Source organism: Triturus cristatus, chromosome 3_1 (genome assembly GCF_964204655.1).
Source record: "Triturus cristatus chromosome 3_1, aTriCri1.1, whole genome shotgun sequence".
NCBI classification, from domain to species: Eukaryota; Metazoa; Chordata; class Amphibia; order Caudata; family Salamandridae; genus Triturus; species Triturus cristatus.
Window position 1 is genome coordinate 101,032,768 of NC_140583.1, and position 26,296 is coordinate 101,059,063.

General features: G+C 48.1%; 1 protein-coding gene across 4 annotated transcripts in view; it reads right to left on the reverse strand.

Annotated features, from left to right (window-relative positions):
- LDLRAD3 (low density lipoprotein receptor class A domain containing 3) overlaps nucleotides 1-26,296 on the reverse strand; it is a 475,190-nt gene that overhangs the window by 220,945 nt on the left and 227,949 nt on the right. For all 4 annotated transcript variants that reach the window (XM_085643485.1, XM_085643486.1, XM_085643482.1 and 1 more), the window contains exon 4: nucleotides 6,601-6,735. In XM_085643485.1, the coding sequence (XP_085499611.1) occupies nucleotides 6,601-6,735 (135 nt within the window). The remainder of the gene's footprint in view (nucleotides 1-6,600; nucleotides 6,736-26,296) is intronic.

Sequence of the window (26,296 nt, forward strand, 5' to 3'; positions counted from 1 at the left end):
CAAGTCGTCTGCTTTTTAGGCCGCTAGGGTTCTAAGCGGCGTTAGCTGCTGTGTTGATTAAGAGAACGAAGTTGATGAAACCAGTGCCAAATCTAGTGCCACACTTATAATCACTGCCACACAGTCCACTGCAGGGACGTGCGATAATATAATGCATGGCCAAACACTTAGAAGACCCAAAGGCGAGACCGACTGCACTGCAGATGCAATAGGTCTTGATTAAGTTAAAGCCATTTACTTTGCTAATGGTATTGTATAGCAAAACAAATGGCTTTAACTTAATAAAAGGCGAGACCTATTGCATTTTCAATGCTTTTTTAATCTCTCTTTAGAATTTTCACAACAGATGCTAACTTCAACTTCTGGGAACCAGATAACTTGTCCTATAGGTAGCGCATGTGGTTTTTTTTTTCCTTTCGCATTCTGGTACTTGTATTCATTAAGAATAGGAACCAAAGAACTACAAATGTGAGGTGCGTAAAGAAATCTGGACTGTGCGAGTCCCACACCTGTCCAATGTTTTCTGTTGGGTCATTTGTGTGTGACGTACCACAGTAAATGTTCTGGTGTTTGGGCTGCTTTCTGTAGAACGTGAAAAACAAAACCATAACAAAAAAAACGCAGACAAATTATATTTGAGCATCACAGGATATGTCGAGAATTTGGCGCGGTGTATTTTATTAGCTTACTGCCCCACGACTGCCCAAAAAATGCAATAATTTAGAGCCTCATTAATGGGGCTACCCTCTTTTCACGATAATAGCTTGTCGAGATTTGTAAAAAGGTAGAAGTGGGTTAATGCACCCGCTGCTGAAAGCAGCAGGAATCCTGCATGCCAAAGTTCACCACGAGTGCCATATGACAATCGAGTTAGTACTGTACAACTAAGCCCCAGTATTCTGAAGTGCAGTCACTAGTGAACAGAGCGCCAAGAGGCCGAATTAAGGCACTAAAATCAACAGCATTTAAACACAAAGAGGGCAGAGAAGGGGACGGTTACTTTCAAATGATTTTGTAGGAGTTAGTGCAAATATTAAAACAGAATCTCGCACAGCCGACAGCAGGGACCGCCAAGAACACAAACAAGCATTGGCATAGCCAATAGGTCTCGCCTTTGAGACCTTACAAGTGTTTAGCCATGCAACAGTTGATGTTGTTGCACCAAGGATATTGTGCTGGATAACTAAACACTTATAAGGTCCCAAAGTCGAGACCTATTGGCTATGCCAATGCTTGTTAGCAGAGCTGGTATTCCACCCCACACCAGGCTTCATACGGTGGTACTGGGCATCGCCAAGGGAGCCACGGCCCACAATGCATCACGGACTCAGCTTTGCCATCTCTGATCAGGCCACGAGGTAAGTGCCAGCGACAACAACCGCGAAGCAGTCAACAGCGCACATCTGCCACAGGAAGTACGGAGAGATATCGCGAGAGATGGGTGGAACGGATAGCGCAATATCTGCAGCGGCTGCCAGATCCGACATGAATCCACGCGCGGCCATCGGAAAGAAGGAAACATTTGGTTTGTTACGGGATCAAAAGGCTTGGGAAAGGCACTTGCTGGAGCAGAGCCTCCGAGGCGCTTCAGTTGTGGGTTTTCAGAAAATACTGAACTTCACAGCGGGCACAAACCGTTCTCTGTCTGTACTCTTGGCTCAACAGCTGGGGCTTCCCATTTCCAGCCTTTGACTAAATAATCACAATGTTATGTCAATGTTATTGCAAATAAGAATGAGCACTGGCAAAGTCAAGAGGTCTTGGCTCTAAAAATGGCCGAGCTAGTGGCTTCGACAATGAATATTTGACTCGTGTTCATACGCAAAAGCGTGTCAAGTCTTGGGGATTTGTAAAGCGCACTATCTCCCGCTGGGGTATCCTGGCGCTGGGCAGGTGTGTGCGCCGAGCCCTGCCTATGGTAGGCTGGCGCTGGGCAGGTGTGTGCGCCGAGCCCTGCCTATGGTATCCTGGCGCTGGGCAGGTGTGTGCGCCGAGCCCTGCCTATGGTAGGCTGGCGCTGGGCAGGTGTGTGCGCCGAGCCCTGCCTATGGTAGGCTGGCGCTGGGCAGGTGTGTGCGCCGAGCCCTGCCTATGGTATCCTGGCGCTGGGCAGGTGTGTGCGCCGAGCCCTGCCTATGGTAGGCTGGCGCTGGGCAGGTGTGTGCGCCGAGCCCTGCCTGTGGTAGGCTGGCGCTGGGCAGGTGTGTGCGCCGAGCCCTGCCTGTGGTAGGCTGGCGCTGGACAGGTGTGTGCGCCGAGCCCTGCCTATGGTAGGCTGGCGCTGGGCAGGTGTGTGCGCCGAGCCCTGCCTATGGTAGGCTGGCGCTGGGCAGGTGTGTGCGCCGAGCCCTGCCTATGGTAGGCTGGCGCTGGACAGGTGTGTGCGCCGAGCCCTGCCTATGGTAGGCTGGCGCTGGGCAGGTGTGTGCGTCGAGCCCTGCCTATGGTAGGCTGGTTAATTGAAAAGCCAGGTTTTCGGGTTCTTGCAGAATTAAAAAACAGGAAGAGGCTCTGATGTGGAATGGGAGGCTGGTATATGCTCCGGGAGCGATGTAAGAGAACGCCGGGCCTCCTGGTCTTGTTCTGTGCATGTGTGAGATGTGTGCAACAGGGTGGTTGGCGGAAAGAGTTACAACTGTTCCTGTAAGTGGAACCCGAGTTGTGTAGTGCTTGGATGTCTGTGAGAGGAGATTGAATTGAGAGAGTTTGTGTATCAGGAGGCAGTGTAGTTCCCTAAGTTATCTTGTGATGTGACTTCTGTTTGGGAGGTTGAGGATGAGCCTGGCTGCCGACGTTTGGATGGTTTGTAGTTTTCTAGTGAGTGGCATGGTGGTTCCTTAGTAAAGGTTGTGCCCATAGTACACCTCGCTGGTGACTAGGGCGTGAGTGAGAGTTTTTCGAGCGTTGCTTGGGAGCCATACGAAGATCTTCCTCAGCATCTTCAGGGTGTGGACGTCGTGACACGTGAAGAATGGCCGGCAATCTTGCACTGAGCTTTCTGCTAAAGAAGAGGTGTCCCCTTACCAGGGCTTCGTGTCATGCATTAGGGTGTGACAGTCCTTAGAGCTCCCACAACAAAATCATAGAAAACTGCTTTCACATCTTGCTGCGGTACAAGATCTTTTGAAGACCAAGGTAAATTATATTTTGACCCCTGGGTGCTCCCTTCACAATGGCAGCAGGTCCTTTTTTTAGCCCATTTTCCTGCAAACGGGACAGTTTGTGATCATATATAGCAGTGAAGTGAGGCCGCAGCCATAAAGCTTCACCAGCTCTGGTCTTGAAATATACAAGTGTCCACTCAAAAGAAGGGAGCTCCGATTTGGAGCTGCCCGGGTTGTTTGAACAAAGATCCTTTGTGCGCGCATCATCACTTCAAAGCTGTCTCTAACAACGCGTTGGGAAGTAGAGTCGACTCTTCTCTATGTTGAATTTGCACAAAAATTCCCTTTATTCTACAGTATGTAAAATAAAACATGTTATTAATAAGACACGTTTTAATCTCACGAGCTCCGGGGGGCTCCAGTGAAGCCCCCTAGATCTGAGATGGAGCTATCAGAGCAGTCGGCACATGTGGCTAGCAGACGCCACATGAAGGGAGAGCGGGCTTTAGGGGGTCATCCGGGAACACTCTCTGGCAGCCGAATAAAGCCCTCCAGGGGAAGCGATATTGTGTTATTCCTGGCTCGGGGCCACCCCTGGGAGGAAAGTCTTACAAGATGAGGGGTCGGATTTTTTTTATAAATATCTCCTGGCTCCAAATATGTCCTGCCGGGGCTTTTCCGTTGCCCCCCGCCCCTCCTTTCAGGTGTGAATTCATCTGAACCTCGTGAAGGGGGCCGAGTTGGGGCATTTATGATGATAAAAGTTCTTTCAACGTCAGGTATTTTGGGGTCCAGGAATGCTGCAAAGATTTGTAGCACTCCAGGGAGAATACAAATTGCCAGCTGGTACACTCACCAAACACTTTAAAAAAAATCATTTTTTCCCCATTGTGCACTAATGTGGCGCTACCATGAGGCTGCGCGCTAAGAATGCTGCATTAACGCGCCTCATCAAAGCTTCCTTGGTTGGATTTGAGACCCCTGAGTGCAACTGACTCCAAGGATTCTGGCTACCAGAAATATGTCTGCACCTACATATTACTGCGTCTACAGGTTCCTGTATTTATAGCTTACTCCATCAACAGATTACTGCATTTACAGACGTCTGTATCTACAGGTTACTGTATCCACGGGTTACTGCATCTACAGAATACTGCATCTACAGGGTACAGCATCTACAGGGTAGACCAATGGCGTGTTATGCATTCTGCTCATCTGGAAGCAGGGCCTGGTGTATATACACGCAGGACACAAACAGCGGGTGCATTTTGTGCATTGGATTTTTGCAAGCATACTAATAGTTTGCACCATAAAAGCCCATTCGCTATAGGTTACAAAAAAACAGCCTAATGAATATTAATTCGACAGATCGCTATTTGCAAAGCTCTAAGATTGGCAGTGAATGAATAGATGGTTTACAGACCCCAATACCTGTCTGTATTACTCAACGGACATGATTTCATTTTTATGTCATATCCATTAATAAAACAGGTTCTACTCTTAGAAAAGTTTCTCATTGGGAAGAATCTCGGGGAGCAGAGATCGGTCCCCAGGGCGACTTCCTGCCCTCCCGAGGCAACACAACATGATTCCATGAGGACATCATCCTCGTGGTACAGCGTCATCTTTGAATATCTGTTACCACTCCTGCCTGCCGCTATGGGGCACATGCATCAAGCCCGCATTTTGCGATTTCTAAATAGTGAATTTTACCGATTCGCTATTAAGCAATCGCAAAATGCAATGCATGCAGGAATTGCAAAAAAAATTGCGATTCCTACAAATTCCTTAATTGCGACTTGCAAATTGCGAGTCGCAATTAAGGAATCGATTCCCATTCATTCCTATGGGCTTAGAGGCCCATAGGAATCATGGGAATTGCATGCGCAATTTGCGAGTACTCCATAGGTACTCGCAAATTGCGCATGCCATTTCAAGGGTTCCAAAAGGTTACCCTGTTGCACCCCTGAAATTCCCCTTTTTCCACATGTTACGCACACACATGCCCCAAGGGCAGGTGTGTGTGTAAAATGTGACTTTGAAAGAAGCACTTTAGTGCATTTTTTAAAGCAATCGCAAATAACCATCAGCTTTAGTTTGATGGTAATTTGCGATTCCTAATAGCAAAATCGCAATTTTTTTTGCTTAATGCATTGCATTTAAGGAATCACAATTTGCGATTCCTTAAATGCAATCCCATTTTTTTAGCAATTCCTTAAATTGCGATTTTTGCATTTGGGATGATGCATCCCAAATGCAAAAATACCGGTCGCAAAGGGGCAGATTCTGCAAATCTGCCTGTTTGCGACCGGTTTTTGGTTTGATGCATGGGACCCTATGTAACTCGTCAATGGTTTGCGACTGCAGTCAAAAATCACGGATACAGTTCATTACTATTCAGTCCCTGTTCACGCCCCCTTCTAATTGGAATTTAGAAGGGGTCGCAGAATCCCTGTGCAACTTCCTGTTTCGCTCTTTGCTAGTCTAAGCCAGGGTTCTCCAAAGTCAGTCCTGGAGAGCCGGATCCATGCCAGATTTTTAGCATATCCCCATTTTGATAAATGTCGTTATCTTAAAAATCTGGTATGGATCCGGCCCTCCAGGACCGACTTTGGAGAACCCTATTCTAGGCCAAGAGGCCTTTCCAGCTTGTCTCCCCTGCCTACTTACACTATCGAACCCCTTCAAGCCTTTCTCCAGGATACTCAATTCCACTCTGCACTCGCTGGTGTGCGGATCACACAGTGCACCAGAGTCACAGGACCCCGCGTTGACTATCGCAGGGTGGGACAAGCTGAGGCAATGACAATTTACTATAATCTCATTGATAGAACACATTTTTAGGAGATGGCCAAATGTTAAGCAGAAAGCTCCACTGTAGGCTGAGCAGCAGGAGACATGGTAAGTGTGACAGTTTTCATGAGCCTATGTCGAGCATAAGGTACATATGCAGCACTCCTTACATATAATCATGTCGCTACTAATATTATGCGATTCTGCAGCAGCGTCGTTTTCCACATAATTATGGATTTGCAGCATTTGACACATAATTCATAATCTGCTGCAGAAACTGCAAATTTTAACAAAAAAATGTTTCTAACCTAAACAGATCAAAAGTAACTAAAAACCCAGCAGCAGCACGTGTTGCCGCACAGTGGAAAGCCCTTCGCAAAGACTGAACGGTCACCTTACAGTTACCTAGCAAAGCATTTACTTTATAAACTGATACTAATGAGGTGAAACCTTTGCCCATACAATATTACCATGAGTAAAAAAAAAAAAAAAATGAATAATGGAGTAATATTGACACAAACTGTGCCGTATTGTGCAGCAAACGTTGTCTTTTCTTGCCGGGTCATATAGTCAACCCTGCCTCACAGTTTGGTTCTCCGCTGCTGCATCATTCTAGTGACCCTACTATTAAGACTAGCAGCAGTGCCGTAGAGGCAGTGAAGTCTTACTGTGCACAGGACGGGTGGCAGGCACCGGCACCTACCTTGAGGGTTGTCGCAGTGCTCCTCGTCGCTGTTGTCATGGCAGTTGTTCTGTCCATCGCACACAAAGCTCTTGTCCACGCACAGGCCGTTTTTGCAGTTGAAGCGGGCTGTGGAGCACAGCAGGGGGTTTGCAGCTGCGAGAAGGAAGAGAAAAAGGGGCCATCGTCAGACGGATCTATGAAAGTTTGTGTAATAATTGTCAAAACAACCCAGTGGTATCCACCCAACACGCTTGCAAACCTGCGTGGACATCATGGACACAATCACCCAAAAAAGCCAACATCTCGGGGGCTCTCCAGAAATAATCATATGAACCCAACTATATCCAGGAGACAATGATCAGGGACAGAAAAATATCCAGAATTTTCTTTTCACAATGATCCAAGGATGTCTATGGAACACTCTTCATAAGAAGGAAAGCAGTACCGATGAATAACCTTTGATGAAACAAAACCTACGTATGCGAGATTCCTCACAGGGCACAGCCATACCCATGCATGGTTCTTCAGGACGCCCCGTCATTTCCATGCGGCACTCACCAGAACACTAAAACTGCAACAACCATCAGAAAACTCCAATATACCCGCACAACCATCTTTACCATACTCCAGGAGTATTCATACAACCATCACCGAAAGGCCCCAATCAAATCCATGTAACGATCATCACCTGATTCCAGAAACATAGATAAACAACAGTTACAATAATCAAGAGAGCTCTTCAAACCAACCATGACAATACGTCAAAGGTAGCCATAAAAGAAATTTACAACAGTCTTCACAAGTATAGAAGAAGGGCAATCGAACAGTCATCAATACATCCAAAGGATAATTATGCAACAATTTTCAAAACCAAAGATACAGCCAGGAAACGTCTGTCCAAAACTCTAGTCACAATACCACAAGCATATCACAATCAACACAACGTCCAAGAATATCTACGCTGGAATAGGAACCCAAAGATAGCCTGAAATGAATGATCACGAACCAGCTGTCCACAAAACAAACTCCACAAGAACCTAATAATATCCATTAAAGAACTGTCAATCAAAATATAGCATTGAACAATGTTCACATGTGAACAAGAATATCCATGCGCCAACCACAGCCAGCACCACAACATATCTATGCAGCAATTGTTGAGACTACACCCTCATCCACACTTTAATCATCACAATACATCAAGGATATCCAAGAAATAACTTCCATCAACATTCCAACAATATCAATGAAGAAATTATCATATGAATTCAAAAACAGTCACGATTCCATTGTCCTGACCCTAAAGATATCTTAAAGCAACTGTTAACAAGCATTGGCATAGCCAATAGGTCTCGCCTTTGGGACCTTATAAGTGTTTAGCTCTGCAACAGTTGCATAACTAAACACTTATAAGGTCCCAAAAGCGAGACCTATTGGCTATGCAAAAGTGAAAGTGATCGCAATAGCGATCAAACATCAAAGCGGCCGCTAAAGTAAAAGTAATCGCGGTAAAAGTGGCGCGTGCGCCCGCGCACATGCACTGTCTCTCTCTCTCTCTCTCACAAAAATAAGACTTATTTTTGTGAGAGAGAGAGAGAGAGATGTTTTAAAAACAAAAATAATGTCATGAGCAATGCCAATAGCTCTAACTTTAACAATGCCGAGACCATTGCATTGCAAATGCTTGTTCTGTTAATTTGTGGTGGGATGTTTGAATCTTTTCATCTGCAAGAGCCCATCAGAGGTGGTGAAGAAAAGGGGCAGGGACTGGAGCAGTTGGTGGCACTGGCTGAGGGGGTACAAATTATTGAGAAATTACAGACCACATTTTTTAGGCACGTCACCTCAGTAATCCCATGTCATATGTGGCACTTTAAACTTGCCCGCCCATTTATGCCCATAGCACTTTGCATTCTGGGACTTGTAGGTTTGCCCTTCCCTTTTGTCAGTTTTATATAGCTTGAACATGTCCTAAGAGCATTGGAGTGCTTTACGCGAGCACCAGATCACATTATGCGAGGTCCGTTTCATTTTTTTCATTTTATTTTACTTTTTTTTTTTAAAGCGAAACCAGGGACACTGTTCAGAAATATATATATCAGATTTTTAAAACTGTGGAGCCAGGCTTTGGTCACGGTATCAGCAAAGGGAGTTTCCTGAGGGAAACGGGGGTGGAATTTCCGTAGTTTCGGGAGATGCCCCAGATAAGGTCTTTTTTCAAAGTTTTGTGTCTACCATTGTAACTTCGAGTCAGGACTGACATATGCATCCCAGGAGGCAAAGCGAAGTCGCTTAAAAATGACAACGAGTTCAAGGTGTGACGTCATTGCAGCTCCAGAGCGGCCCTAGGCGAGGGTTTGGCGTCACGGCCAGGGCTGTCGCCTTTGGAACTGCGGTCGCAGGTTCTAGTCTATCTCAGCGTCCTGATCTGAGCAAATCATTTAATCCCCATGCCTGATATATGAATATGTCTATGTGTAAGGTAACAAAAAGTCACCTAAAGCGCTCCAATACATTCGGGTCGAGTTCGCACTATATACAATTGCAAATAAAGCAAGGAGCTAGAGACACACATATACGTTTGGTGAAACTGGGAGACCCAGGAGGAAGCTAAAGAGCAGGGACAGCGGGAGCAACAGCAACTTCCTGAGGCTTTATGTGCAGCGCTACGAGACTGCCAACATAGCAATCGGTGTGCTATACTAGAACAAAGTGTGACTCGACGGTCCAGTCACCCCCCTCCTCCATGAGCTGTAAGAGGACACCAGCGGGGACGCCCAGCTTTGCGTTTAGGAAGTTTCGGGCTCGTAAATGGTGGTTTCGTTCGCCAGGGTTTGCATCACAATGTAAATTGGGGGTGGGTGAGGTAAGGAGGGGCCTGGGGAGATGCAGAGGCGTGTGAAAGTCCCAGGAGATTCCACGGACTCCCCACCCCCTACTGGGGGTAATCAAGCAGGAGAGCGCTTCCAATTAAACATTCTGCAAAATCAGAGTGCTGTCATCACAGAGGGCACACACAGTGCCCAGTGTGTATGGGGACCCTCAGTATGAGAGTGGTGAGCCTGGTAGGTTCTTCTGTCTGTGTGTGGGCTGTCTGTACCCTGCAGTCCCTCAGTATGAGTAACACCTGTGCAGCTCGTCCTATTCATGGTTTGCACGTGGCCGCCTCAGTTACGGCCGTGGCCCACCGGCCTGTGCCAAGGGTGGCCAGCCACCTCAATCTTCGTAACTAAAGACACTGTCCCCGGACCTGATCGTGTCATCTGTAATTTCAGGTTTGTTAGCCTAGTTCAATGGATGTAACACATGACTACAACACCCAGAATGCACTAGGCTATCACACACAAATCCAGGACTCGACACAGGTGATGTGGCCTTACTATGACATGAAATGAAAAGGAACTTCCGTGCACTTTACTCTCGCTGTGGATGGAAGAAAGGAGCAAACCAGCTAATCTGTTAAGTGTTCGATATCTGCGGTTTAACATCACCAACAGCATAAACACGTGGGCATGGCCGCAATCTTGTTTAAGCCAGCATACAGACCCAGAGATAAAATGCGGACAGTGAGCGCAAGGTTAAGCGATGAACAAAGGGAAGGTACGGCTGGCTCCCCGATAAAATATCACCCTGGTAGAAAGGGATGCGAATTACCTCCATCGGCTTCTTTAGAAGACCCAAACCAAAGGCAAAAACATATAACTATTCATCTCATACAAGAGGAGGGACGGAAAGAATGCATTTTCACTAAGTGCTGCTGAGAGATGGAGCGATTTTCTCCTGGACTTCAGTCACTTACCTAACAATGGGTATTCTGTTCTTTGGGCCATTCGAAAAGTTAAGTTGAAGGTTAAAAAAAAGGCGTGGTTACAAAAACTTCCGACAAACCACTCCAATGGGACGAAATGTTGCCAAACTGCAAGCACAAGCATGTACATCTTAACAAGCCGAGGGCACCGGAAGACACCACCGCCTTTCTCCAAGGCGAAGCAGAAATGCCTCGGAGAAAGGCAGCGGCGTTTCCGGATTCGGGGGCGTGTTTTGCTTTTCTCTCCTCTTGCCATTGGCTGGAGGAGATAATTAGAAAAGTTGAAAAAAACACGCCCCCGAATCCAAAAAGGACGGGGCCTGTTCGGAGTGACGGACCTCTTCTCCAATGGCTGGCCAGCATTCAAGAGGCCAGCCAATGGAGAACAGGGGAGAAGAGGGGCGGGTTCAAGCCCCTCTTCTCCAAGTTATTATCTCTCGCGAGCGAGACTGCGCAAGCGCAGCCTTCGCTAGCCGAGACCTAAAAAGCGTCTGTCACTATGCCTGCTCTCAGAACAAGCCTTTGCAAAGCCAATGGCCATTTTTGTTTTTTAAAGTAATCCAGACCTGAAGGCTTTGATAATGCCTTTTGCCGACTGATAAAACAAACAAAAAAAAGCTAGTTCGCCAATACAGACCAGCACCACCAAACAAGCATTTGTTGGAGTAGCAATTGGTTAAAAACAAAAAAACACAGCGCAGGGAAGTAATAGAATAGCTGCCTGAGTCGGGGTGGCAAGTAATAAAGAAAACAAGGGTACCCCAATTTGTGAACTTGGGGTGGTAAGGTGTTTTAAGGAAAACAATGGTTCTGGTGTGGCATAAAGGTCCATTCAGAAGTGACCCTGTGGGGGGCACTAAGATTGAGAGTAGGAAGTTAATTCTTAAAGGGAGCAGTAAGTAATATACAGCGGGACATGTAGGTCAGTTTATGACAGGAGTTTATTCCAAAACAATAGTATTCAAGTGCTCACACAATAAGTGACAATAAGCGTGACGTGAAAAGTGAGGGTGATATTAAAATAAAGACATTGCATTGACAACAGTAGTAGGAACTCCTTAGAACATTTTTACAGAGTGAAAGGAGTTCATGTTGTAGGGGGTCGACGGCGTTTCGATCTCAATTATTTGAGATCATCTTCAGGACATACATAGGTGAGCAAGCTGACACAGCGTAGGCAACCATAGCAACAGGACACACTCTGCTCTTCGTTTCCAGGCTTTCATTAGGTGCCCTGTGTTCGCCCAAAAAAGTAATCGGCCCTGAATCAGAATTGGGCAATTTAATTCTGTTACAACATTTTTATCACACGCTCTCGTGAAGACTACCGCGGCGTTTCACCGGCGCTTGCCACTACTGATGCTGATTTAACTGCATTTGCACCCAATTCAGCTTGCTCACCTATGGGAAAGGGCGCAGTGAGACAACTGGAGCTGGTGACAGGTTGTTTTTGGGGGGGGGGGTAGTTTTTAAGGGTTGGGATAGTTTTTAGGGCTCAGGGTTAGGGTGTCGGGGTTTTTTCTGGGCTAGGGGGATGGGGCCGTTTTTAGGGCTGGGGCGTCGGGTTACTTTTGGAGCTCGGGGGGGGGGCAGTTTTAAGGGCACGGGGGTAGTATACTTTTTTGGGCTGAGGTGTCAGAATCGTTTTTAGGGTTCTGGGAGGGATTATGATAAGTTTTCTAGGTATCAGGGGGAGGTTGGGTTAGTTTTTAGGTCTCACGGTGGAGTGGGGGTACTTTTTAGGGCTTGGGGTACTTGTAAGGGCAGGTGGCATAGGATGGGATCTTTACCACACATCCCTATAACAGTCATACCTTTACCACAAAATTGCGACATAAAGGCATGTGTGGTAAAGGCATGCGTGGTAAAGGAAAGCATTGTTCGGACACATTTGCGATTTATGCAGCGTAGTATAGGCACGCGTGGTTTACCCTTGTGTGCCTCTGTCATACAACTGGTTGAAGCATGCTTTATTTATTCAGGGAGGGGCAGTCAGAGCTCACCCTGGACCTGTGAGATAGGGTGACTGTATCCCACTCTATAAATGTGAGATAAGTGGGTGTGGCACACTCTGTGGATGGAGATAGAATGTTTGTGGTGCACCCAATAGGAGAGAAAAGGCAGTTGTGCAACACCCGACAGATGCAAAATAAGGTAGTTGTGTAAACCCTACATGTGGGTGGCAAACGTCGATAGATGCAAGACAAGCAGTCGTGGCATGCCCAATGGATATGAGGTAGGCACTATGGCATACCCTACAGGCAGGAGACATGGGAGGTCCTGCCATGCTCTGTCAATGTGAGCTGACTGGTCACGGAATGCATTATGGATTCAAGACAGAACACTTGGGGCATAACATATGTGTGCAAGATAAGATGGCTGAGGGCCAGAAGGGCTACCCTCTCGCCATCAGAGCCACTCTACCTGCCTTTCCTACAGGGCTCGTTTGCTTGCCGTCCACTGCCCCCCCCCCCCCCAATTTGAAGCCAACATTTCATGCTTCTTTGGGCATTCTGGCACAGTCATTCTCTACTACACCTGAAAATCTAGCTATCTGCCCAATATGACCTCGGGTAGGACAGGTCTAGGACTCTCTGCTCACCGTGGCACTTAAAACCTGCCTTTCTTTGGGAGAGCAGGATCTCTGTCTTGTGGGCTCCTATGTGAGTGCCCACACATGGGGCAGCCCACTGCTTACATCCAATGCCCACCCACATGTGGCCCAGTCCTTGCAATTCCTATTCTGTTTCTGGCTACTCATTTGCACGTGTTATCTTGTTCTGAAGTTAGTGCAGAGATCCCCAAACTGCCACAGCAATGTGCTCTTCGGAAGAGACCTGGGAGTCTCAGCATAGAGGCCTGAGCTTGTATGAGCAAGGAGTCTGACCTCCCCACGTACTATTCTGAGTAAATCGATGGACACTTGTGGGCACTAAGATAAGACTGTAGGTTCTGATGCTCCCTTTCTAGTACCTTCCACTAGACCACAATTCATTATTTTACGTTTCATAAGGCCCTGGAGACAACGGAGTTCACAGTATTCGGTGTAAATACTATACGGGGCTAATAGCAACCAGTTATTAATAGCAAAAATATATTTTTACCAAACAGTGAGATAATATTTTATATTTCATGCCTGGCTGCTTTTATTGCACAAAAAGTAGAGATATCAAAATCATATTTCACATAGATGAAGTAATATCTGTGAATTCTTTTTATGGATATGACATCATTTTTAACAGGAGCCCAAGACTCAGGGTCATTTCCTTCCCACCAGCTAGTCTCCCAGCATGACTATGGATTACACCATTTCAGTCCAATAGCACTTCTCGGAGCTTCAACAGCAGTGCTTAATTTGTAAAATATTAAGTGCCAGGGCTCTGACCAGGAGGCCATTGCAGCTTGCTCCACCCATCGCCCCTGTCATTGCTGCCAAAACAGCTACTAACCTGCTCACTTGCATGTAAATGCAACATTAAAGATTATTCCAGGTCCCCAAAGCTACAGGAATGCCTGGGAAGGCAGGTATTAGTAATTTTTTTATGTATATTGTTCCCCTAAACAGCTGTAATACTGCTCCTCTCTAAATTATATGAGCAGCGCCACCTTGTGGCAGACTGCCCTAAGTGTAGTGTTGACAATTAGGTGCCGGTGCCGAGCACCAGAAACCAATTAAGTGCCGGTGCTCAGCACCGGAAAGCTCCGGCTCAAATTAAGCACTGTTCAACAGTTCCCTTTGTTCAATCAGCAGCATCCTCAGCAAAGGCAAACTAAACCTGGCATTCCAACTGCAATCAGGGCTCATTGTTGTTTGTTTTTTTAACCTTTATTTTTCAGTTTTAGAAAACATAATGCAGCTGCTCGTAGTAGTACAGTGTATAAAACATGACAGGTCGTCATGAAGAAGGCCGCCTGTCGACCAGCAAACACTCCGGCGCCTTGTCCATTGGATTCGATGGTACAGTCCATCACTCCAGGCTTGCGCGCAAATCACCTTACTGCGGTGAAGACATGGTCCCATCCCTCCCCGGAATCGAGTCATCGCCCACGTTCCCACCCGCTGTGCCACTATCAGTGAATCAGGGCTCATTGTTAGCTAAACTTTGCAGACAAAGTTTCAAACATCCTCTACAGACAAAATTTGCTTCTCGCCACTGCAACATTTTTCTTCAATAAAACACTTCTTCTGAGCAACCCAATATAAAAAAAAAAAATCATTGTAACTGCTCTCAGGACTCATTGTTATGGCATCGCAGATAGCAGCTGGCGTCACCACTCCTTGTCAGACTCAAACACATTCGGGTGTTAATTTGTTTTTATAAAATATACCCGTGTGTGGCTCCATCATGTAAAACGTGCTCTTGTCCAATAAAGCCACCTCTTGGTTATAGTGACAGACCTGGCATCTTTTGGCGTGGTTTCGGCTGTCTTTTTGCCTCTTACTTCCCTTTTTTGACTGTGTGCTGCAATTAGTTTTTGTTGGTTTTAGGACTTTGCACACTTTCCCACTGCTGACCAGTGCTAAAGTGCAAGTGCTTCCTATCTAAAATGTAATACTATTTAAATTCCCCATGATTAGCAAATTTGATTTACTGCTAAGTCGCTATTACAGTGTACCATATGTGTCCAGGGCCTGTGAATCAAATGCTACTAGGGGGCCTGCAGCACTGATTGTGCCACCCACAGAAGCAGCCTGTAACGTGTGTCTCAGGCGTGCCACTGCAGAGCCTGTGTGCAGTCTAGTACTGCCATGCTATTTTGGTAAGTGCATCCACTTGCCAGACCCAAACATTCTCTTTTATTACATGTAAGGTACCCCTAAGAAAGTCCCAAGGTAGCCCCATGGGCAGGATGCAGTGTATTTAAAAGGTAGGACATGTACTGTTGTATTTTACATGTCCTGGTACTGAAATGCTGCTAATTTAGTTTTTCACTACAGCAAACCCTATTTCTCACAAAGGTTAGCATTGGAGCTGCCTTATAACATCTTACAAGTCTATCTGCCAATTGGGAGCTGATAGAAAATTGGAGTTTGGTGTCTCTAGACTCACAATTTAAAAATACATCTTTTAGTGAAGTTTTTTAAATTGCAGGTCTGAAAAATGCCACTTTTAGAAAGTTGTCATTTTCTTACTTTAACCATTCAGTGCCTCTGTCAGTCTCTGAATACACGTCTGGGTTAAGATGACCATTCAGCTGTTAGTGCATTCACTCTAGACAGGCATACAAAGGGAGCTTAGGAGTGCCCTCCATATCCCTATGGGCCATCACCAGGCTGTTGGGCCTTCCTGAGCTAGAGTGGTGGGAGTAGTTGACACCGACACCTGAATAGGGCTGTGCCTGTTCTCACACAAAGAATTCTTCACTCTCTGTAGTGTGTCTGGAGCCAGGGCAGGGAAAGGCACAGTCTTGTGCACTACAAATGCTTTCTTTTGAAGAATGCCTACTTCAAAGACTAAAATGGGTTAAAGTACTGGACTTGTGACACCATATACTTAGAACACTTCTGGGTTGAGGACATTTTGCCAGGAAGAACAGATGGATAGCTGTCAGGAGGGATTGCCACTTTCTATTTGCTTTGCTGTGTTGGGCTGCTGGTTTGCTGCTTCTGTCCTGGGAGTGAAAGGACTGGACTTTGCTTTCTACATCCCGCTTTCAAGGGTCTCCAAAGGCTTGTGTTGAACTTGTCTCCTGTTAAGAAGTCTCAGGGCCATCAAAGACTTCACCAGCAACCCCTGGGCCCTTCTGCTGAGGATTTCTACTCTGCCAAGTGGTACCAGTTCCAGGTACCGGACTCCTGCAAATGAGTCGGGTACTGCTAAGAAGAAACCAAGGCATCGACGCCGATCGTATTTGGAACCGGCGCCTGCTCACAACTCTGAGGCTGTGCCGCTAACTGAACTGGAGCCGTAGTCCTGCTCCACGCACCGACTGTGACTTGAACTGCAGGCTCCATCAACTCCGAAGCACCTACAAAGCTCTGCCACTGCATGAGTCTCGATTACCACTCCACCCATGTCCGTGGCACAACGCACAGATGCCTGTGGCTGGGTTAGACATGAAGCCACAAAACCAAAGCCATGCGGCTTGACTTTCAAAACCTCATTGACGCCGCTCCTAGCTACCACACCTCCAACCACAGAATCACCTCACCTGAAGCAGAAAGGAACCGATGCATCATGTCCCCTGCCCGTCAGAAAGGAAACAATGCATCACCTCCCCTGCAACATTAAGGAACCTACGCCACATCGGCCCCCATGACGCCTCACGTCCCCTGTGTTTTGCATTGTCTTTGTTTTTCACAACACTTCCAAGGTACTGTACTGGGGTCTGCCTGATTCCGTAGCAAGCCTTTGCTCCATCAAGGTGTGACTGACTTTGTAGAGTTGGCGAACGCGACCAAATAGCCCCGGTTGCAGAAATGTTTAATTTCTAAGAGCTATACTTGATTTCTTCTTTGTTTAATGTTTTATATAGCGCAAACCAGACCCCAAGGGGTATCAGAGCGCTTTACATTTAGGATTATTGCGTTACAAGTTACATCAGTTACAAGAGCATAACAAAGTACAGTAACAAAAAATCATGTTGCGAGAGTTTGTGGGAGGGAGGGGGAGGAGGAAGCAGTCAAAAGCAGGGAGACGAGGGGGAACTATGTCCAATGTCCGGCTGGGTAGGTGACGGTCGAGGGGGATACCAGGGCCAATCTCCTCTTTAGCTGTCTAGCAGCTCCACCGGGCATCAGCCATGTTGCTCAGGTCTCAGCGTTCAGGAATAAAAACAGATTAGACCCTAAGGTATCAGAGCGCTTTACATGAATTCCACAGAGTTCCAAAATTACATCAGTTACAGGTTACATCAGTTGCAGGAAACATATAAAGTTCTTTGAGCATAGAAGGGTAAGGGGTAGGGTAACGGGATAGGGGGGAGATACAACGGAGAGACGAAGGGAAAAATCTGCCCAAGGTCTGGCTGGGTAGGTGACGGCCGAGGGGGAAGTCAACAGCCCATCACCTCAATAGCTATCAGGTAGCTCCACCGGGCATCAGCCAAATAGCTAGGTCTCTAAAAAACAACATTTAGAGGTCATATAGGACAGGATGAATGGAGGGTAGAGGGGTAGGGGGCAGGGTGAAGGGGAAGGAGGGAGGTATGACAGAGACAAAGGAAGGTCTGTCCAAGGACCGGCTGGGTAGGTGACGGCCGAGGGGAAGACCACGACCCATCTCCTCTTTAGCTATCCAGTAGCTCCACCGGGCATCAGCCATAAAGCTAGGTCTCCACTGTCGGAGGAGAGGACGACAAGGTCGAAGTCTTGACAGTTTATCATGATGGGGGATAGGTTTAAGGTCAGGTCGAAGTTCAGTTTATGTCCCAGAGTAGTGGCACAACGTGGTAGGGACAACAGTGGGAGCTGTCTTGATGTCAGGGAAGGGAATTCTGACATTGGTGTTACATTCGGCCGGTCCCAATGATATCTTTTGCTCGAAGGGGGGTGTTTGCTGAGCAATGGGCCAGCTAGATTCCAGGGCTAGTGACCGCTCGCCTCCCGAGGAGTAGGAGAGTATAGCTGTATTATAGCAACAAGCGGGAGAAACGGCCACCATTTTGGGATCAGGCGGGGCGCCTCCTACATCCCTCTTGCTCTTCTCTTGAAGATAAATTAGCCTCAGCAAAAGATGAGGACGAGTCTTGAGGCACAGTTCGTTAAAAGGTAGGTGGATGGCAGGGTATCAGCGGGATATTTAAATGCCAAAGGTCCTGGCCGCCGGAGCTTCTTGTCCAGCTTCAGATCGGCGGCCATCTTGGTACTGTCTGACTTAGTGATGAGGGTCCATGGTGTTTAATGGACCAACTCTAAGTCGGGCGTGCAAGTCTGAGGGCGAAGATACAGGGACTCAGCAGTACCTGCTGTTTTGGGCCACCAGTGGATGTTGGATCTGTGGTGATCCTCCACTTAGTACTGCCTTGCGATAATGAAGTGAGGCGGTGATAGTTTCCATTAAGGGGTCAGGCAGCCCGGACTGGCACCCCGCGCCTGTCTGTGAGAGCCGCCATTATAAAGTCAGGCGGCCCAAGTCCGGCAACCCGTGTTGCAGTGGTTGCATCTCGGGACCCCCAGTTCTCAGTCTGGGCGAAAGAATGGCGGGTGCAGGCTTCCCTGCTGTGGTGCAGTCTCTCCGGACTGGCTGTCTGTTCTCGTAACCTTCCTCTCGTCGACCCGCACGCTGTCGCCTCGCTGCAAGTTGGAACCGGACCTTGTGGCGGCTTTCAGGGCTCCTTCAGAGAAGAAGTGGAGTCCTTAATTTACCGACCGCACCGCCGCCATTGAGGGAGCTTCGGCTGCTCCGCCTTGCTTCAATTTGGCTGTTGGGCTCGTCAGCGATGTCTCTCTGGACCCCGAAGAGAGAGGTAATGCAGGGGGATAAGGATGGGGGTGAGATGGCAGGGTAACACAGGGATTTTCACTAGTGGTGATCCCAACCCTCAAGAGCTCAAAGAGAGCCCTCCTGTCTCGACGCCATCTTGGGGATCTTCCGACAAGTCCCCCAAGTGATAGATTGATTTGTGTATGTTGGATTTTTGTCATTCTGGTCTTGTTTAGTTAAGATAAATATTGGGTAGTTTCCTGAATTGGTGTGGAGTCCATTTATAGTGTTTTCACTGTTTTATTGCGGTGTGTGTGTGTATATTTCTACTTTACATATTGCCTTTGGGATAAGCCTGGCTGCTCTGACCAAGCTAATAGTGGGTGAGCACAGATTATCTTTGGTGTGTAACCTGTTTGCCCTGACAAGAGTGGTGGGTTTTGCCTGGCTTAGGTTCATACCAGGCGCCCTTTGTCCCATTGGACTCAAAGGGCTTTGCAGAACACCGGGATTGCCTTCTGAGGCCGCAATTCACAGTTACCAGATATATACTACCCATTCCTACCGATTATTTCCATGATTTGGGCTCCCTCAGCTCTCCGAGGTTTGGGTAATCTCGTCCCCCTTCCACACCAACCCGCTCCTGAGTAGGGTGACCAACCGTCCATAAATTTCACGGACAGTCCGTAATTTCGTCCGTCTGTCCGTTGGCCGTGAAGGATTCTTTAACGGACGCCATTTGTCCGTAATTTTAACCGGGCACCGGCTCCGATGCTGTTGAGGTCGGGTGTAACAGACTCCGATGCAGCACCAAAGCTCAGATACCCAGCAGCATTGGAGAGGCACAGCGGGATGGCTACCCTCACACCTCTAGCCCTTGATGAGCTGTTAAGAGGTGTTTGAAGGTGACTGAAAGGGAGGGGGTGCAGCTTCAGGAGCAGGGGCATCTATTCAGATGCAAACATCCCTGAATGCGTCATGTCTCTGCAATTTAGAGGGGCTTCACACATTCCCTTTCTGCCCAGGGCCCCAAACATCATAGAACCGGCCCCGATTACACCGAGGCAGCACGTGGTTCTCTTCACAGAGCTTAATTACGGTCACTAAAGTGTAAGCAAACCTCGGTTCTTCAAACATGCTGTCTATAATGTAATAAAATAAAGAAATGGCACAATCGCACCCACACTGATTAACAAAGTATGGAGGACAATCAGTTAAATCAATTCTCTTGGAGTATCTCCTTTAAGTACTATACATCACAGTGGGGGATGGCAAATCTAACATTTTGGAAAGAGAGCCTGTCGTCTCGTTGTCTTGTCCAGGAGGGGGTGAGGAGCCCTACCCCACCCTGGAAGAGACCAAGATGATACTAGAATACTGCATGCCCACCCCTGTGCCCACCCTGGTGGATCCTGTTCCCCCTGCTGTGATGGCTCCTGCCCCCCCCCCACTCAGTGATGGCTCCTGTCCCCCCATGTGGTGTCTCCTGTCTCATCCCCCCCCCCCTCTGCCTGTGATGGCTCCTGTCCCCCCCTTGTGGTGGATCCTGTCTTCGCCCTGGGTGGCTTCTGTCCCAGTCCTGGAATGGCTCCTGCAGCGAGGGTGAAGTTCTTGATGGGCCTCTTCTCAAAAAGGCTCAGCTCAAAATTAATATGAAAAAGTGATCGAGTGAGTAAGTGAAGGGATGGGTGGATGTCTGGATGAATTAGTGAAAGGGTGAATGGATGAATGAACGATTGAATAGATGGATAATGAGAGGATGGATGGATTGATGAGTGAGTGGAAGGATGGATGAGAGAAAAGGTAAAAAGCTAGATGTATGGGTGGAAGGGTAGCTGGATGGGTAAAAGGGTGGATGGATGAGTGAAAGGATGGATGAGTGAAAAGGTGGATGATGAGTGAGTGGGTGGACGGATGAGTGAAATGATAGATGGATTGATGAATTGATAAGTGCAAGGGTGAATGGATGGACGGATGAGTGAAAGGGTGGATGTAAGGATGGATGAGTGAAAGGGAGGGTAAGTGGACAAAAGGATCAATAGATGAGTGAAGGAGTGAAAGGATAAATGGATGAGTGGATGAGTAGATGGATGGGTGGGTGGATGGAAGGAAGGATGGCTAAGTGAAAGGGTAGATGGAGAGAGAAAGGGAGGATGGGTGGATGACTAAAAGGGTGGATGGGTGGAAGGATGAGTGACTGGGTGGATGGATGAGTAAGTGAAAGGATGGCTGGATGGGTGAAAGGGTAAATGGCTGGATGGATGAGTGAATGGATGGATGGGTAGAAGAGTGGATGGATGAGTGTACAGATGGATAGGGTGAAAGGGTGGATGGATGGATAATGGATGGATGAGTGAAAGGATGGATGAAGGGATGGATGAGTGAAATGATAGATGGAAGGAGACATGATGGATAGGTATGCAAATGGTTGAATATGTTTGGATATGGCTGGGCTTACTTACATAGTATTGCGCGACCTCCTCTGATGTGTCTGTAAAACTTACCTATTGTCCTGAAGTTTTGTCCTGAATTTTGACCTCCTGTTCTGAATTTGTGTCCTGAATTTTGACCCTTAGTCCTGAATTTTTACACTCACCGTCCTGAATTTGCACCAATGCCAGTTGGTCACCCTACTCCTGAGGCCTGCCCCGTCTGTCAGAGCCGGGCCAAGTTCTCTCAATGCAGGCCGACAGATGGTCAAAAGGTGGCAGACGGGGTGACTCCGAGGCGTCAGCCCTCCGCCCTCCACGTGGGAAACCCACCCAAAGGCAACAAGCCGGGGGAGGGCGCAGGAGGGAAAGTGGAGAAAGCGCGCCCATGGTGGCGGCCGACCTGCAGGGTGACCCCGAGGTGTTATTGCAGAATCACTGCCCGTGTCCCGGGTCACTGATGGACTGTCTGCGGGGGCGGAGGCTCCAGGGACATGTTCATCGCGGAGACAACACGGCGCACCCCCTGGGGAGTGGAGGACACATTTTACAGCACAATTAGGACCCAAATAACTTCCTAGGCAGCTCCGTCAACAAACACAGGCCTGTGTTGGCGCCCTCCCGTGCCCCCACCTGCGTCCCGTACTTTGAGGGACCCGCCGAGCGCAGAGAAAGTCCCATGTGTGCAACTCTCTCCCTACTGCACGCAGAGGAAGTCTGAACCGCTTTCCCTTTCTGTACTCAAACCCCGGCGCCGCTTCCCTTCACCGGCCGCTCTGTGCACCAACTTTCTTTCACCAGCAGCACACTCGGAGCATAAACGTTCTTTCACTAGCACGGTGTACATAAGCTTTCTTTCACCAGCCCACTTTGTGTATAAACTAACCTTCACCAGCTCACTATGTACCCACGCTTCCTTTCACCAGCACAATCTGTGTATGAACTAACTTTCACCAGCACACGTTGTACACAAAAATCTTTCACTGGCACATTGTGTTCATAAAGGTTTTTTCACCAGGACACTGTGCATACACTTTTTTCACCAGCACACTCCATAGGCTTTCTTTAAACAGCACACTCCGCACATACACTTTCTTTCACTAGCACACTCCGCACATACACTTTCTTTCACTAGCACACTCAGCGCATACACTTTCTTTCACCAGCACTCTGCATTCACCAGATCACACTCTGCAGAAGCTTTCTTTCACCAGCACTATGAACATAAACTTTGTTTCACTAGCACATTCTGTACATAAGCTTTCTTTCACCAGAACACTCTGTGCATACCCTGTCTTTCACCAGCACACTCTGTGCATACCCTTTCTTTCACCAGCACACTCTGTACATAATTGTCTTTCACCAGAACACTCCGTGCATACCCTTTCTTTCACCAGCACACTCTGTACACAAGCTTTCTTTCACCAGCACACCCAGTGCATACACTTTTTTTTAACCAGCACCATCTGCATAACTTTTTTTCACCTGCACACACTTCCTTTCACCAGCCCACTCTGCCTAAACGTTTCCACCAGCACGCTCTGTACATAATTGTCTTTCACCAGCACACTCTCCATAAGCTTTCTTTCACTCGGACCCGCTGTGCACTAGCACGGCACAGAGATCCCGTGCGAGGCCTTTCCACCTAATTTGCCGCTTTAAAAATGAACATCGGTGCACTGAGCCGAGTCCCCCTCCTGCCTTGTGTCGAGGACGGCGCTGCTGCACCGTTTGCTAACACGAGCGCACGTCACACTCTACAGAGCCATGGGGCTCAGTCCTTCACTTTCACAAAAATAACATCCGAGCCGCTGTGCTCTCTCCGCCTCCGCATTTTATATCTAAACGCGAGTGTTGCCGCGCACTTCCAACAGTCTCACTGGTGGTTATAGACTAACAATGGCGCTGCTGTCCTGTCTACCCACTACATAGGACATGCGCTGCTGGGCTGTTTGCTTCCACTGTCACCGCTGTAGCTGGTTTGCTATCCGCGTGCATTGAGACAGTGACGAACACGGCGGCTGCATTACTGTTCCCTCCTGCACGTCACGCGGCGCCGCTGTGCTGGTTAGAGATGCGCCGCTGCACTGGTCTCTGCTCGGCACCCGCGGATTCAGATGTAGACAAACTATTGTACACCCAGTACTCACTCACTTCCCCTCAGAATCCATTGCTGTCGAGTGAGGCTGTCTTTGCAGCTCATCCTCAGATGCTAACACGGACGTATAACCCCGGCCAGAGTCCCCACGGAGGCCGCACAGCCAGTGAGGTGTAATTGATAAGGTTGTAATTAAATTATAGTCTGAGAGAGCGCGCGTGAGGGGTTCACACGTCTCTGAGCGCCGGGGCACCTGCGGAAGTAATCAGAAACAGCTGCCGCAGAAGGTGGGCCCAGGAGGCTGAGGGTTTATTGAATCAGAGCTCCCTCGGGTGCTTGTGTTAGAAGGCTGTGCATTACAGGGTCCATGTATGAGCAGGCCGTGCAGTACCGGATCCATGCATGAGCAGGCTTTACAGTACCAGGTCCATGCGTGAGCAGGCTGTGCAGTGCCAGGTCCATGCGTGAGCAGGCTGTGCAGTGCCAGGTCCATGCGTGAGCAGGCTGTGCAGTGCCAGGTCCATGCGTGAGCAGTCCACGCAGTACCGGATCCATGCGTGAGCCGGCCGTGCAGCACCAGGTCCATTCGAGAGCAGGCCGTGCAGTACCGGGCCCATGCGTATTCAGGCCGTGCAGTACTGGGTCCATGCGAGAGCAGCCCGTGCAGTGCCGTGTCCATGCGTGAGCATCTTGTGAAGTACCAGGTCCATGTTTGTGCAGCTCATGCAGTACCAGCTCCACCTGAAAGCAAGCCGTGCAGTACCGGTACTGCAGGTCCATGGTTAAGCAGGCCGTGTAATACCAGGCCCATGCGTAAGCAGGCCGTGCAGTATCGTGTTCATGCATGAGCATCTTGTGAAGTACCAGGTGGGTCCATCCGTGTGCAGCTCGTGCAGTACTAGGTCCATGCATCAGCAGCACGTGCAGTACAGGGTCCATGTGTGAGCATCTTGTGGAGTGCCAGGTCCATGCGTGTGCAGCCCGTGCAGTACAGGGTCCATGTGTGAGCATCTTGTGAAGTGCAGGTCCATGCGTGAGCAGCTCGCGCAGTACCGGGTTCATGGGTGAGCAGGCCGCACGCAGTACCGGGTCAGTGCGCAAGCAGGCCGCGCAGTACCGGGACCGTGCGTGAGCGAGCATCTTGTGAAGTACCAGGTCCATGCGTGAGCATCTCATGCAGGTCCTGGTCCATGCGTGAGCATCTCGTGCAGGTCCAGGCCCCTGCATGAACATCTCGTGTAGGTCCAGGCCCGTGCATGAGCATCTCGTGCAGATCCAGGCCCGTACATGAGCATCTCGTGCAGATCCAGGCCCCTGCATGAGCATCTCTTGCAGATCCAGGCCCGTGCATGAGCATCTCGTGCAGATCCAGGCCCGTGCATGAGCATCTCGTGCAGTACCTCATCTATGGCTCCGATAGTCTTCCAAGAAAGTTACAGTTACAAAGAAGCTGCACATTGTACAAGCCAATCTACACAGAATTATTCTCCCTTCCCAAAAACACCTCACAAGCTCAGATCCCGTTAGAATTTGGTTAGGTGAAGAGCAGTTCAACAGCAAGCAGCCTCCCTTAAACTTTGCAAAAATGCAGGGATCTCAAAAGGATTCCTTAAATAACCTCACCTGGGCATAAATAATTAGACGAAGTTGTAACAACCCATGCCCAAGGTTTTTACAATATGCATTGGACTCTTTGAAGTTGACTGAAGTGGGGGAAATGTCAATAACTCTGACGGCATACAAAAACTGGTAAATAAACTAGTAAAAGTAATTTGTGCATTCAGGACTAGGATGCAACGTTAAATAAATCATGTGTGAATGGTAAGTAAATCAAGCAACCACAACCGACCTAAATCATATTTACAGGAGCGCAGGGCATAATTCCTAAAAATAAAGATGGTGCGTGATATCATGGTGAGTGACATCTCACGTGACATCACAGGAAGTGGCATCAGATACGCACAGAGAGTGACATCAGATATGAGGACCTCACACCTATGTTTAGCAGGTTTTTCATGAGTACACTTGAGCGCTTTACGACATTCAATAAATGAGACTTTGCATCGGGCTGAGCCCAGAAAATTGTTGCCACCCCAACGCAAAATCTGGGCCTCAACTGATCCATTGAATTTTTCAAAACTCAGCCACAAAGAAACTGGCAACAGGGAGGGATGGGTTAATACATCGGTTCTGCTTTATTGGTTGCAGAGTCTGCATTTTAAAATCTCTGATGGAACTGGACGAGGAAGACTGGGTGGAGGCGATACAGGGCCCAAGAGAGGTAGCGATGTGCTCCACATTTCAACGGATTCAATTAAAGGTCTTAAACCGGTTCTACTACGTAAGGACGGTGTTCCACCGACTGGGCCATATGGATAATGCTCTGTGTCAGAGGGGAGGTGACATTCTACCACCTTTTGTGGGAAGGCCCAGTAATGCAATCATACTGGCTCGAGATTGGGAGAATCATGACCACGGTGGTGGGAGTGGAAGCCCCAGTCGAGTTTGGCCCAGCTATATGAGAATGTGGTTGATATTAGCTGCGGTGGTAGCAAAACTTATCATCTCCAAGAGCTGGGGTGGGCAGAGTGAGACCCCCCCTCACCTCGCCCTGAGAGTGGCGGATTGGAAATCTGACTTGGACTGGTGTTGGCAAGTGGAACACACGATACATCTAAGTAGGGGTTGCCAATGGAAATGGGAGAAAATGTGGGGCTATTGGCAGGCCTACCGAGAGCAAGATCGAGAATGTGACCTCACTGTGTTTATAACTTCGCTAATCCAAATGTAATGATTACTTTCTAGGAATTATATGACCTGGACGACCGTACTCGATGAAACTTTGTATGTATTGTATGCTGAGCACATTGCAATAAAAAGAGTTATAAATATATATATATATCTGATGGGGTTATGGCACCTGCTACAGATATCTTTGTGTGCCTTGAATAACACAGGGATTAATAATAATGGTAAAATAACTCTGGAATTTAATGCCTTTGCTGGAGAGATT